Source organism: Hyla sarda, chromosome 7, assembly GCF_029499605.1.
Source record: "Hyla sarda isolate aHylSar1 chromosome 7, aHylSar1.hap1, whole genome shotgun sequence".
In the NCBI taxonomy this organism is placed as follows: domain Eukaryota; kingdom Metazoa; phylum Chordata; class Amphibia; order Anura; family Hylidae; genus Hyla; species Hyla sarda.
In genome coordinates, this window is record NC_079195.1 from 103,269,160 (window position 1) to 103,284,389 (window position 15,230).

Consider the following 15,230-nt stretch of genomic DNA (forward strand, 5'->3'; position numbering starts at 1 on the left):
TTGATTTCAAGGGGGTTTCCAGGCAAATTTGAATATTGGCCCTTCCTCAGGATAGGTCAATTGCTGATCAGCACTGCCATGAAGCCTGTGAACTGGGCCTGATTACTGCAGCTCAGCTTCAATGCAAGCGAACAGAAGCTAAGCTGCAGTAACTAGACCAAGTAACTACACAGTGAACAAAGTCAACTGCTTCCAGACCCATTCATTCGATGGTGCGGGTGCCACAATTGTGCCAAACAGCTAATGGTCAGGGGCTGGGTGCCAGCACTCTGTTGATCAGCGATAGTTAGGATAAGCCATCAAAATTTTTGACCCCAAGAGTATGCTCTATGTAATTTGACAAGCACCAGCAAGTCATTATCATTGCCTGTATATCCCCCGGAACAAATAGCATCTCACACAAGTGAGTACACCCCTCATATTTTGTAAATATTTTGTATCTTTTCATGTGACAATCTTGTAGAAGATTGTCATTTCTTAAGTTTTGTCACATGAAAAAATTAAATATAATATTTACAAAAATGTGAGGGGTGTACGAACATACTGTCAGTTTGGTGCATAGTTTCTTATCTGTGAGAGGAACTTAGTAATGGACTAAAAAATACTTATCAAAACTATTTTACAGTCTGTTTGCAGTATAAATGTTATTTCTATGACATACAGTACACAGAAAAATAAATTACTAGTGTCATTTCAAACTATCAGCATGATATTGTGAGGATTAAACAACTGGATAGTCAGTACAGATTTAAGGTGTCATACCCCTTTCAAAAATGTTGGCTATGTCTACTAATCTCTCCATACGCATGAGCATTAGCCAACAATGGAAACCCCAAGGATAAATCACTGCCAGACATCACTCTGAAAACAAAAGGGTCTGGCTGCTGAAACCAACAAGCTCTTCTGACCCTTCTTTCCCCCAACATTATCTGTTGGTCTGGAGTCTGGAGATGCCCATACACCTTAGGCAGTCAGTCGGCCTGCCAAAGTCAGAGGCTTTAGCCACCTTTTGAAAACAATTTATGAGGACTTTTAATGTTATTTAGCTCTGTAATTCTACCTTAGTTATTGTGTATACCTCAATAGCACCTACCTGGCGGAGCAATGCTTTAAATGATAATGACCTTAATCTCATTGTTAAATTCTCTCCAGATATTCCAAATGCAAAACCCTGAAATATAGAAAATTAAAGTAAATTATGAGCATATCCTATCTTTTTGTAAATGTTTTACATTAACTACATTCAAAATGCAAAGAAAGTCTACAAAACCGATATATGGATAGATATCTAAAGATTTAACTTCTGGAACGCCTTCTGATTAACTGACTGAAAGGCTGTGACACATGACTGGTACTACACAGGACTCCTATTTACCTGAATGGGACTAAGTTGTGGTAAGAAAGTTACTGTACCAGGCACCGCCATTAATAAATATATATATATATATATATATATATATATATATATATATATATATACACACACAATTAATTATATTATTATTAACTATTATTATTACTATATATAAATTTTTTTTTGCATACTGCCCAGGACAGATAGCGAGTGTTGATATAGTTCTGTTTCACATATACACAGCTTGCTTCTTTACTTCTACTGTATATTTACTTTCCTTTTTTTTTTTTTTTTTGGCCTCTCCATTTGTTTCACATACATGTATACTTTTCCTGTTTGTGTTTTTTTGACCTTATACTGTATAGAAATGTCATTCTATTCAACCTAGTAAATTGTTTTTACATTCAAAATACAGTACCTTTAATAAAAAGGTATACATACCATAATGACATAAACAATCAGACTGATCACACCGAGTGCAAGAAACATTAGTGAAAGTAGAATTGTCCTCTGGCTTCTCTCATCCTTATCGGTGATACTGAATGCCTAAAGAAATAGTATCATATACGTGATGGCTTAAAATCTAATCTCAATAGATAATTGTTTTAGGCTTATGTTTCAAATACAGATTAATTCTTACCCCAATCATTTTCCCAAAAATGACAGCAAATGTTGGGTATATGCCACCGCATATGGCTGCAGCAATGACACCAATGACAATGAAGAAAAATTCTGGTTTGTTGAGTGCAAGTATTTTGTTAAGAGAGAAACTGGGAAGTTCTTCTTCCACAACCTGTAATGAATATTAACAAACACAAAGTTAGATGCTATTGATCACATCCCTTCTACACACTAAGAAGAGCTTATTCCAATTATTTTTTTTACCTCCTTTGAATTGCTTGTAGATTTCTTTGATTTGGATTTTCTTTTTGTAGAATGTCTCTTTCTTATGCTGGAATGTCTATGCATCTCATGTCTGTTTATGATATCCAATGCATGAGGGTCTTGCGGGTCCAGAGCAATTTCTGCAAACTCTTCATTTTTATCATCATATTCAAATATTTCTCCTTCATCCTCATCACCTTCTTCTGCTTCCTCGCTATCACTATCTCCATTCTCTTCAGTTTTATTATAACTCTGTTAAATAAAGAATACTTTATGATTCAACTTCATAGGTTTATAAGACCACATGGACTTGCTTGTATTATACTTCTATTTTTTTTTTAAGAATGGCATGATAGCATAAATAATTGGTAAAGCTAGATACGTAAATATCACTAAGTGACTTAATTTTCTATATGATCAATAAAGCACATTGGCCGACATTTATCATTGTCTTTAGATAGTTTTTTGTGTCTAGAAAAGGCGCAAGCAGGGTTTATTTGGGCCTTTTGGTTTACACATTTCTGCTGATTTTGAGTTGCAATCCACTGATTTTGGAAATACACATAATATGGAAGCATTTTATCAACTGCGCCTTTTTTGTGAAAACTCGCAAAAGAGGTGCAAAGCCACTGAAAAGTCTCTAAAACTACACCAGCCCAGACTTAGCTTAGCTTTTTGGTGTATGTGAAGAGAGAAATTTCAGAAAATGTGGACCTGAACAAAATGTATCAAATGCTATGTGACCATTTAAAAAATGTGTTGCTCCTACACATTACCAGCACACAAAAAAAGGTGTAGAAAAATGCTTCACTTACACCTACAATAATAAATGGCGGCCATTGTGCGTCCAATGTAGCAAAATGTATACCTGTAGCATTACAAGAGAATAGTACACCCCCTGTTTATTCATAAGATCTTCATGTGACCCCTGTTCCACCACAACACCATTGTGAAATCCAGCAATGATATCAGCTGTACGGACTGTAGACAGACGGTGAGCAATTACAATTGTGGTTCGGCCAGCTCTAGCCTAGTAAAAAAGAAAAATATGATTTGGTTACATTTAGCGTATTTAGATGTATACAGTACTGTACATGGCATGCTCATAGATAAAATTACCTTATCCAAAGCATTCTGCACAATAAATTCACTTTGAGTATCCAAAGCTGATGTTGCTTCATCAAGCAGCAGGATTTTGGGGTTACGGACTAAGGCCCGAGCAATAGCTATTCTCTGCTTCTGGCCTCCACTGAGCTGAGCTCCTCTTTCACCCACCATTGTATCTAAACCCTGAAACAATAAAAAGTGTCAAAAACAAAAGAACAATATGGCAATACACAAATACTATTTAGTGGTAGACAGTAATTCAAAACACTCTTGTGTGTAACCTATGACACTACTGTTGGTCTGTAAGCTTGCATACTATAAATGTTAATAAATTAAATAATTTCAGGGTGTCCAGACAGTTGGCTTAAAGGAAGACTAAATGGGCTTTATCAATGGTGAAACAGTGTTGGTTTGAATAGGAGAAGGCACTAATTTCAATGGTGTCTATGTAGAACATACCCTCAAAGAAAACAGATAAACAGTTTCAAAAATCTGAAGTTCAACTTTTCAAAAAAAGCACTTTATATTCAAGGTTGAATGACTCTTTAGAGCAGAGGTTGCTCATGGGTTCTCAAGCATTTTCATGGAGTGTAGATAAGCAATAATGTCTTACATCTGGGAGCTTAGATATGAAATCGAAGGCATTGGCTTCCTTGGTTGCTTGAATAATTTCCTCTTCAGTAACATCCTGTCTTCCATAGTGAATATTTTCCCGGATTGTTGTTCCAAACAAAATTGGCTCTTGGCTAACAACTCCAATATTTTCTCTTAGCCACTTCACGTTGAGTGTACGCACATCATGTCCATCTACCAGAACCTAAGACAATAAGCAAACACATATTACATATCTGGGATGGTACAATTGCAATGGCATGACATTACAGTAAAACACACACACATATTTGTGTTGAGATATTTTTATACATACCTGCCCTTCAAGAGGATCATAGAATCTCTGCAGCAGTTGAATTGTGGTACTTTTTCCACAGCCACTGGACCCCACAAGAGCAATTGTCTTTCCAGCATCAACTTTTAGATTGAGACCTTTTAAAATCTAAAAGAAAAATACAATAAAATTAGTTTATTTTAGATCACCGGGATTGGTGATAATAAGATCTTATCTATTTAATTATTGACTACTCTATAAAAACTGATATTTAATTGGAGGTGAATATTTATTTACATAGGGTCAATCCCTTAAGTGTAGTAATATTATACATAGCCTATCGTACTTTGCAACTTGCACAAAAATTTATGTACCATACAGATAAATATGCACTCAACTAATCTTGGCCTATAGTGCACATATTTGTTGTTTGTTATAGTAGAAATGTAAGCATAAATATTTGACATGTATACTTACTTGTATATCTTTCCTACTTGGATAAGAGAAGTGAATATTCTGAAACTCAATGTGTCCTATAAGTTTATCTGGTTTGTGTCCATCACTAGAACTACTGTCAATTGGCCGATGCTGGAAATCAACAACAAATGTTTATTGAAATATAAAATATTACATTGACTAAATCTTTTATCTATGTTTGTAAATGTGAAGCTCATGCAAGTCTACTTCAACTCCAAATCTGAAAATGTTGTGTAGAGTCTAGAAGCTGACACCTGAGGTTTATTTGGCAAGGTCCTCCTAGGGAAGAGTTGGTGTGTGCAAGGGCAAAGTGGCAAAGTGTTGTCTTGCAAGGGCAAAGAGTGACCTTAAAGAACTATTCCCATCTCTCCAAGTTTTCCCATACACAGAATATGGAATAAAAAGCTGATCACTTGTGGTCTGACTGCTAGAACCCAGAACAATCCTGAGAAAAAGGGAAGTAGTCACCCTGAATGAGCCCAATGGAGAATGAATGGATTACTGGCCACACACGCAGGTATGCTTAACTTGTTCAGGGTGACAATTTCCCCACATTCTCATTATTGGTAAGGGTAGGTCCTGTTGATAGGGAATAGCTGGTTGACCGGACTACTGCCCCACATTCTCATAATTGGTGAGGGTAAGTCCTGTTGATAGGGAATAGCTGGTTGTTGGGACTACTGCTTTAACAATTTTTAACAAATTCCATTAAACATCATTGCTAAAGCTAAGTTGCCTCATAAAAGCTTAACAGTTTATTTAAGGATATAAACTCATTTGTAACCAGGAGGGAAGTAAACATATGTTTGTATATTTTAGCATCCACTTATCTTGCCTTTCAAAGATATGATTCTTAGATTATATCTATAAACGCTACTTGAGCTGAGCCTCTAGTCTTACATCTCTTCCATTTGAGTTTTCTGACATTTCATTTCCTTTAGGCAAGAGTCATTATTACAGTCAGAATTTAGAGGGTTGGCTCTGCATTTTAGATATTCTTAGAGAACAATAAGCGCAATGCCTTATAATATTCTCATAATATGCTTTATATTTGATCATTTATGATCTATTACCTATGAAATTAGTATTTTACAAATTGGGTAATTATATGTAAATTATATTTTCAACAAATGTTAAATACTGTACAGGTAAGAAAAATGTCTAAATAGATTTATTCTGGTAAGTGAACCTTTTTTTTAAGCTTACATCATATGGCTTTAATAGTATTAGATGGTGTATAGCTGACTCACATATGCATGCTGTTCTGTTAAAAGCCACAAAGCCAGGATTTATAGACCATATTTAGGTATTTTTCAGTTTAAAGTGATTTTTATTGTTTTTTTTTCAAAAGAATTAATAATGAGAACAATACAACAATGAATTTGCATGTAATATAGAGCAAATTAGTATAGATTCGTCCATATAAGACAGTTATTAATAATGCATGTGGTGTAAAAACGTTGCATTTTATATAAATTTATGATCATATGTCATAATTTTATGTTTAGGTATTTTTGCTATTGTCTTCTATGAAGAAAAGTGAATACGGCTTTATCTACTAGTCATTTTATACAACCATCTTTTTATGTGAAGTGTTTATTGTGCGGCCAGTGTTGTATGTTCTTAATTCTGCCTGTACCTTATTGATGACTTTGTATACTTCATAGGCAGCACCACGTGCATTTGCAATGCTCTCTACATTGGGAGCCGCTTGACCAAGGGAAAATGTTCCAATGAGTACTGAGAAAAACACCTGTTAAAAGGAACAAAACAGTGAGACCAAGGGAGGCTTTCTGGCCTGTGTTACCATATACATCCTCTACAGAGTGTGGCAGCATGCATAGTACCTGGCTGTTTGTCAAAACCTATTACTGTTACATAGGAAATGTAGGAACCAGATACTTCACCAGACGTGTTCCGTGTGAGGCCCACTATACAATATTGGTAAAATAAAAGTGGAGTATGTACAGTATATAATATAAATGCATTATGTATAACTATATAACCGTTGTGACCTGGGTGTGGCGATGAAGGGTAGCTAGGGCAGACCTCTCCCTGCTGACCTGACATGGTGGAAAATATCCTACTGGTCTGATGCTGACCAGCTGTGCTAGAACTGGGAAATTAGTGCATCAGCTGGGTTCCCTCACCCTGTTTCCCATAGCCCTGATTGTCTGGAGGGCATGGTTCTGGCCTCTACTGAGGGGCAGAGACTAGCACAGCTTGTTTATGGCAAAGTGTAGAGTGTGGGGGCCAACAGAGTCCCCCGCTGTGTGCCAAAGAGTCTGTAGTGGCAGCGGCAAATGTAGCATGGCTGTGCTGTCAGGAGGAGATGCCAGCAGGAGGTATAAGTGAAAAGGATTTGCTTCAGTGCATGGGATGCTGAGGATGGGTCTCACAGCCAGTCCCAAGAATAGGATGCTGCACAGGCCTGGTGGCAGGCACGAGTGATCCCAGAGGTGGTTAGCGGTGTCTCCTGTAATCCAGAAGAGGGGAAGCCAGGAACCACGAAACAGAAGACACAGCAGCCCAGCAGATCAGAAGTCGAGTAAGATTGCTCTGATATCGAAAAATCATTTGTGTATTGTAGTTTCAGTGCCAAAAAATTTTCCAACAGTATAAACATTTCTAATAATCATTTCCACACACAGTGAAATTATAGGGGTTAAGTGATATTCAAAGCAGAATTGTTAGCTTAGGTCTGACTGTGTAAGTTAAATGCATGAGCTTGGACTGTATGAATTAAAATAGCTTTATGATGTGGACTGCATTTGGGGGTTAGCATTGCCTAGACCCTGTCCTAATGGCCTTACATATACACAAGGGAAAATTCCTTAAAGTGTACGTGTCGTCAACAAAAACTTTTTATATAATGTAGATAGTACCATTATGTGTATATTTGTAATATACATTGATTAAAAAATAAGTATATTTTTGTCCCTGCAGCTATTTCCTGTGTGTCTCTATGAGGAGTCCAAATACAGGAAGTGAGGGTGGACAGGCAGGGTCTGTGCAGTGAGGACAAGCAGGGCTCTGTACACTGAGGAACTGTGACATGCCCTTGGCTCACACATGAGGATGATTGACAAGCCAGGAGTCTGCACAGAGTCCTACTTGTCCTGCCCTCACTTCCTGTATTTGGACTTCTCATATAGACACACATGAAATAGCTGCAGAGACAGCATTTCTCACACAAAAATATAAACATTTTTTAACCAATGTATATTACAAATATACACATAATGGTATTATCTATTCTTATACAAAAAGTTTTTGTTGACGACAGGTACAATTTAAGTTTTATCAGGTTTGGCATGAAAACTGTAATTTTCATAGGCTTATAGCACTGTATCTATAAGTGTAGTGTGCATTTCATTGCAAGCAAGTGTATCCCTGCAAGTCCTAAGTGCTTTATGAAACTTGCTGTACTATCCGTATTAAAAATAAACACTATCGTCTACAAGTGTAATCTCCACCGCACAGAACTGGCAGTATGAGTAGTGGAAATTGCACAGTTATTAAGCAGATCCTCATTTAAATGTAATTGTCTGGCATGAAAAACTATAATCTTTATAGGTTAATAGCACTGTGTTTATCAGTGTAGTGTAAACTGCCTCAGTCCTAACTGCTATATGGAACTCACTGAATGAGCAGTAAAACTCGCTCCATTACTATGTTGAACTTTAAAATAACTTAAAACAACTTCTTTGGAACTGTTCTTTTTTTTTGGCTGTTTATCTAGCTATTGTAGGTATACTTGTCTTAAACTGTATTTATATTGTATTTATTTGTATTCATATATTAATTATATTGTGTTTAAAATCTGAAGGCCTGATTTACATCGGTGGCAGTAAAATGAATAGATCAGTAATATCTATGTAAGATAAAATTTTACAGGGATGGCACCTAAAGCAAGAAAATCCAGGAGCCCTGTCAAGAAAGAGGCTTGGGAAAAATGGAAAAATACCTAGGTTTCCCTGGGGTTAATGCTAAAACTAGGGGTGGAAGGGTTCAGACAAAGGAAAGGGAAAACCAGGGACAGAGTAGGAAGTGAAAAGGACCCATATTCCTTCCGGATTCTCAGAGATCATGGCAGCCATAAACAAATGCAAACCTCTCGGTAGGGAAACTTTGAGGCCAGATCGGGTAAATAGGTTCCAAAAACTCAATTATTATTAATTTTTTTTTTCCTATCGGGCCCAAAAATTGAAGTATCTGGAATACTTCTAAATTGTCATGGCTGCTCAGTGTATATGTCAGTGTACATAAGTCTGTGTACTACATATTAAAATAATATACAAATATTTTACTTACAATACAAACTTTGCCAATACTATATGTATCAGGTTCATCAACTGTGAGCTTGGTTCCATACCAGAAAGCTAAAGCATATGCTCCAAAGATGAGAAACTGAGAGAGTCCCATGGACACATTAGTTGTAATTTCCTTTTTTATGCCAACTTTTTTGGCATTTTTTAAGTTTGCATTATACCTGCCAGAGAAAAGAAAGCATTAATCTTCAATATATCACTTAATGTACATTTCTTTACAAAATCAGTAATAACCAGTTGTCCTCTTGCATCAAGCTACTGTTGTTGCTATATGTGGGGAGATTGGCCATTCATGACTGTAAAAAAGCTATAGATTAGGTGGGTTTCTAACTAGCTTTAAGAGTGTATTCACACATAACTGAAACACTGGCATAATGTAGATTTACACTGTGTGTGACGGTTTTCTCACAATTTTTATGTAATTTTCAACCCAATATTTATTTTTACCAGCATACGAAATGACTGTTGTCAGATTTTTCCCAGGTTGCAATGTGGCCGAGACCTGACCTCACTAGTCAGCTGATGACAGGGAGCCTGTCTGCTTCAATGGGTGGAACGATCACTTGGTGGGAGAGAGATCAATCTGCAACTAATGCAACAGCTGTAGACACCCTGATTGAAAACCACAGGTCTTTTGAATGGATGCAGCTCATTTATGTTTCAATGGGTGGGGTGGCTGATGTGTGGGAGGGAGGAAAATGGAATTGTGGGATTTGTAGTCAAAAAAAGAAAAGTCAAACAGGAAATACCAGTTCACAAAAAGCTAGCCACAGTGTTATGGTAATCTCACAACATAGCCATTTAGCCCCAAGACAAGCGCAGACCCTTCCTAAGCATGTCCATTGCTGTCTGCCAGGAATGTACTAAAATCACCTTATGGTGGATAACCCCTTTAAATATAACATAGCTTATACACTATAGCTAAAATAATTACTTTCATTGTCATTGCCAACCTGCGAAGGAAGATTTACTATTGCATCAGTTATAAAAAACTGTATAAAAAGGACTTTGGCAAAAATAAATATGTAAATAATATTCCATTACTTACTGACTTAGTGCCTTTTCTTGTCCATTAAATGCAACAACTGTTCGTATTGCTGTAAGGATCTCCTCTGCTACAGCTCCAGCGTGTGCGTAAGCAGACAATTCTTTTGTTGTAAATGATGCGAGTAGCTGGAAAAGGAAGAAAAAACAAAATATATTTATTTATTGTACCTTCATATTATTTACTTATAAATAAGGGAAGAGTCACAACTTCCAAGGCGTGTATACATAGGCAAAATGTTAAAATGTGATCCCGACGTAAATGTGCATGGACATGAACAGACCCCCATTGTCTTTAAAGGCCAAAAAGTGGTTAGCTAGTGACTATGTTCAGTTGGTTTTCTGATCGTATAGGTGTTTTATTTGGACTCAAAATTGCAGAAGTGATACTTTTATTGACAAACTGTATCTGTTTGATTTCCTCACAATAATAAACCTAAAATGATACTTCCATCACCTATGTCTACCATGGAACTATGGTACTACTTGCAGTGTCAACTATAAATATGAATAAGTCTGTCTGTCTATAGGTTAACTTTGAAATAAAATACACAAAATCACCTGAAAATGTCTAATCTCCTTATATAAAAAAAAATAAACATAAGTATCTTAAAATTGAAAACTTGAAAATCATGTTATGTTTTATTTTTATGTATACTCTATAAGTGTCTTTTATGTTCAGGTTTTTTAATTATAGAAAGAAAGTCATCTAACTTACCATAGACCAGACTGCTGCAGATACACCAAGAAGCGGACTCACTGACAGGATGACTAAGGTCAATTTCCAACCATTCACAAATCCAATAATTATTCCAGTTATGAAGGTGGCAAAGTACTGGGCAAATATACAAATTTTGTCCCCAAGTCCTTCATGAATAGTGTTAATATCCCTAGAAAACAAGTAATAAAAAAACTATAAAATAATTAGAGATGAGCCAACCAATTTATCACAAATCAACTTTGTTCAGAATTTTCCAAAATTAAGCAAATCAAAAATGAAAATTTGAAGACTTTTTTTCCCCCTCTAGAATCTCTTAAAATGGTGGCTGCTACTGGGGCTGGTAGCCCTACACAGCCACACATCCCCTGCCTTGTCATCATATTCCATACTGCTGCTGCTGGGAACCCTGCCCTGCAAACAATGAATATAAAAATTCTGAAACCTGGAGACCTCAGTGCACCATAGATGAGTTTTCAGGGAATTGGAGAACTTTTGATTCAGGTTGAATTTACTTAGACCAAATCAAATCTAATGGCCGATTCTAATGAATCGGTCCAAAAAAAACTCAAACAACTTTTTTTGAGGAAAATTCGCTCATCTCTCATATATAACATAAAATATATGTTGATAATTGCTATTCAAATTTTCAATTTTAGTAGTAATTTTTTCAAACAAATGAAAATGTAAATTTTTAATGTGTCAGGTACAGGAGAACAAATATAATGCATAACACAATTCTATGGCATCTAGTGGCATTATCAATGGGCTTTCTTACTCTGTTAGTCTGGTGTTCAAGGTGCCAATTTGGGTAGCATCAAACCAAGCCATTTCCTGGTGAAGCACGGCTTTGAAAAAACGCTGCCGAATTCTATGAGTCTGCCGTGCAGCAGATACCAGAAAGGTCCAAATTTGAATAATACTCAATACGAATACAGCACAGCCAATGCCAACATAATAGTAAGCGTATCTGAGGAAATAGATAAAAAATAGTAAAGCTGTGATTCATCCATGTTCATCTTTTCACATCATGGTGTCCTTGAAAATATAAAAACAGCTCTTTGTGAGCGTTGGAAAAAAAATTAAGTTACAAATAGGCAAAGTACAGGAAACCAAAATATTTCAGCCATAGGATTCAATAATCTAAACACATATATCTAATTAGAAAGATGTTGTAAACCTGCATGGAATCTTGGGTTTGCTTTAACATTATGGCCCTCATTTACTAAGAGTGTTTAGTTTTTACTAGTGTAAAATGTTGTTTCCGATTTGGGATTATGGTGGATTACCCTCTATTTACTATGGGGATTCCCAGATGTACAAGTTGGGAAAATTTTCTGACCAGCATTTAAGAGGTGGAAATTTCCAGCCATTTCTTCGCAGGAATTTCTGTGAATTCAATAGTAAATAGGTCGGAATATGAAACCATGCTTCCTTTCTGGCAGACCAAGCCCCTTTTTAGGCTTTTCACAGTGCAATGTCCGGTTTGTCGGACTTTCCTGGCGCACACTGTTGCACACTGGCGAAGACATATCGCAGACACTATTCGCCAAAATAATCCGACAAAAGCTAGTCGGTTCTAACTTAGTAAATTAGGGCCTATATGTAATATCTTGATATATAAAATACAAAATAATAAAAGTAGGATTAGAAACATTTTCCCGAAATACAGAATCATTTAGAGATAATGGACACTATTTAAAGGGTGCAATGTCCCGGATTTAACCCAAAGATAGCTGTATCCCTCATGTGTATAAAACATGATAAGTGCAAGTTTTCCTGGTGGTGTCTAAATGTCTAATGGTCTTAAGCAGTCACGAACACCAAGGTGCCTCATAACAAAAGCCAAAATGCATGCTCTTAGATATTATGATTCTGTAGCAGGATGGACCAGCACTAGTAGTTCTCTTCCCTAGCCTTTGTTCACGTCATGATTGTGCCATCTGTGGCATGTCTATGTTAGCAAACTGTCAAAATGGAATGCAGATGTGTTTGAGCATGGAAAGGTATAGACTCCACTGGCTTTACTTGCCTATACAAAGTCAACTTGTGACTATGTTCATGTCAGTTCCCGAACATATTTATGTGTTGACCCAGATTTAAAAGGGCAGCACACCACACTTTGGATTCCAAGTAATAACATGTATATGTTGGAAACAGCCAGAAAGTATCCACTACTTGACTGTGTTCAGATCATTTAAGTAAATAAGGCCCATGTCTGTCTGTGCACATATATAGTTAAACCACTTTGAGAAGATCACCCAAAATTGCATCAAAAAGTTATCTACCATGGGGGGTGAACATTTAGGAGAAAATTATCACTGTGCATAATGTATGGTGAGCTAAAATCATCTGGTCTGGAAAAGGGAATGGTCTCAAAGAGGTGGTTTTTTAGAGAGGTTTCCCTGTACATCGATATCCCATTTTGATGGCAAGCCAATATATGTTTTTGTGTAAACAGAGTCTAAGCTGTATCACCCCTTGACTCAATCACTTGCAGGAATCAGACGCGGCCCTCTCATTAGGCGAATTTGGCCTCACACTGGAGGAGGCCTCGCAGTTGCCTAACTCGCCCCCCTGCACCACTCTGCAGGGGTGTGGAAACAGGCCCGATGCTATTCCAAATTAACTTTTTTTGTTATATTCCCTTGCGGCGCGCAGCCTGCCGCAAGGCTGGGGCCTGTGTGCTATGTGCGACCCTCCCTCAGTCACAGAGAGGCGCGGGCACAAGGCAGTCCGATTAGTGTGGGGCTGGCCGGTGACTGGTGCTGCGGTGGCTCCTAACTAATCCACCACCCGTCTTCCACAAGCTCTCCCCCCCCCCCGCCCCCTGGGCTGCGCTGCTGTGGAAGGGGCAGAGATGCAGGTTCAGGTGCCGAGGGAGGAGCAGGGAGAGAGAACCAGGGGGGAGCTGGATATGGGGAGGGTAGTTTTTATGTATGGTGTGTGTATGATTTGTGTGTAGTTGTGATGTGTGTATATCTAATTATTGTATGTAATGTATGTTTGTATGATGTGTATGATGTATGATAGATGTGCTTGTGTGTATGTATGTTGTGTGTATGTATGTATGATGTGTGTAGGATGTGTGTGTGTATGTATGTAATGTATGATTTGGGGGTGGCAGCAGGTGTATGTATGGTGTCTGTGTGTTTGTGTCTATATGTATGATAGATGTGTGTGCATGTATGATGTGTGCATGTATGATCTGTGCATGTATGAAATGTATGATGTGGGGCAGTGGTGACGGGTGTATGTATGATGTGTGTAAATATGTATGTTGTGTGTAGGATGTGTGTATGTATGTAATATATGTATTATGTATGTATGATATATGTATGTAAGCCAGATGTATGTATGATGTGTGTATGTATGATGTATGTGTGTGCATGATGTATGTGTGTGTAAGCTAGATGTATGTTTGATGTGTGCCTATATGTATTATGTGTGTATGTATTATTGTGTTTGTATGTATGATGTGAGATGCCAAGCCCTGAACCTGCTGGAGTGCACCAGGGGACAGAGGACAGGTAATGAATGAATAATGTAACACAAGAGGTGATAACGGGGGGGGGGGGGCGGCTGAAATACATGAGGCATGAGAGTGGGGGAAACATGGCACGTGGGACATCAGAGGGGGGGAGAATATGATAGCCCATGGGGCATCAGAGGGGGGGGGGGCGATAATATAGTGGCACAGGGGGCATCAGAAGGTGGGAAAATATAATAACACAGGGGCATTAGAGGGGGGCAGAATATAATGGCACAGGGGCATTAGAAGGGGGTATAATGGCACAAGAGGCATCTGGGTGATATATCTGCACATGGGGCGTTGGGGGGATATAATGGCACAGGGGGCATCAGAGGAAGGGAATATAATGGCACAGGGGGCATCAGAGGGGGGGAATATAATGCCACAGGGGGTTTGGGGGGGAATATGATGGCACAGGGGGCATGAAGGGATCTGTCTACCTACTGGAGTGACATAACTACATAATGGGGGACCTACCTACTCTTCCCCCAACCCACTTAACTAACCACTCTATTGCTCTACTGTGTTAGAAATCAAAGGGGTTATTATTACTGTATAGGTGCAGGAAAAGTTGTTGTGGCTGGAAGAAAGATTAGTTGTGGCTGGAAGAAATCGTCATGATGGTCTGGGCCAGATGGAGAAGAAAAATGAAAGTGACCGACTCCGATCAGAGAAGACGTCCCCTGCGAGTCACATGTAACTGTATGTAATCACTTATATGGTCTACAGAGCCTGTGTAGAGCTGGCGCAACCACTTTCTGAATACAGAGGTTTTATTCAGTATTAGTATTAGTATTATTCATTCACTATATGGTAGTAACGGTAGTCAAAGTGTGGTACAATTATTTGTTCTTTGCATCGCGGTGATAATGGTCGTCCTGGTGTGGAGGTAACAT

General features: G+C 37.9%; 1 protein-coding gene across 1 annotated transcript in view; it reads right to left on the reverse strand.

The window, feature by feature from the left end:
• LOC130281633 (ATP-dependent translocase ABCB1-like) overlaps positions 1–15,230 on the reverse strand; it is a 62,993-nt gene that overhangs the window by 20,293 nt on the left and 27,470 nt on the right. The window contains exons 7-20 of the mRNA XM_056529063.1: positions 11,581–11,772; positions 10,803–10,974; positions 10,089–10,213; positions 9,024–9,201; positions 6,349–6,462; positions 4,710–4,820; positions 4,275–4,400; positions 3,960–4,163; positions 3,359–3,529; positions 3,108–3,269; positions 2,240–2,491; positions 1,995–2,147; positions 1,796–1,900; positions 1,094–1,171 (exon numbers count right to left, since the gene is read on the reverse strand). Of these exons, the coding sequence (XP_056385038.1) occupies positions 1,094–1,171; positions 1,796–1,900; positions 1,995–2,147; positions 2,240–2,491; positions 3,108–3,269; positions 3,359–3,529; positions 3,960–4,163; positions 4,275–4,400; positions 4,710–4,820; positions 6,349–6,462; positions 9,024–9,201; positions 10,089–10,213; positions 10,803–10,974; positions 11,581–11,772 (2,143 nt within the window). The remainder of the gene's footprint in view (positions 1–1,093; positions 1,172–1,795; positions 1,901–1,994; positions 2,148–2,239; positions 2,492–3,107; positions 3,270–3,358; positions 3,530–3,959; positions 4,164–4,274; positions 4,401–4,709; positions 4,821–6,348; positions 6,463–9,023; positions 9,202–10,088; positions 10,214–10,802; positions 10,975–11,580; positions 11,773–15,230) is intronic.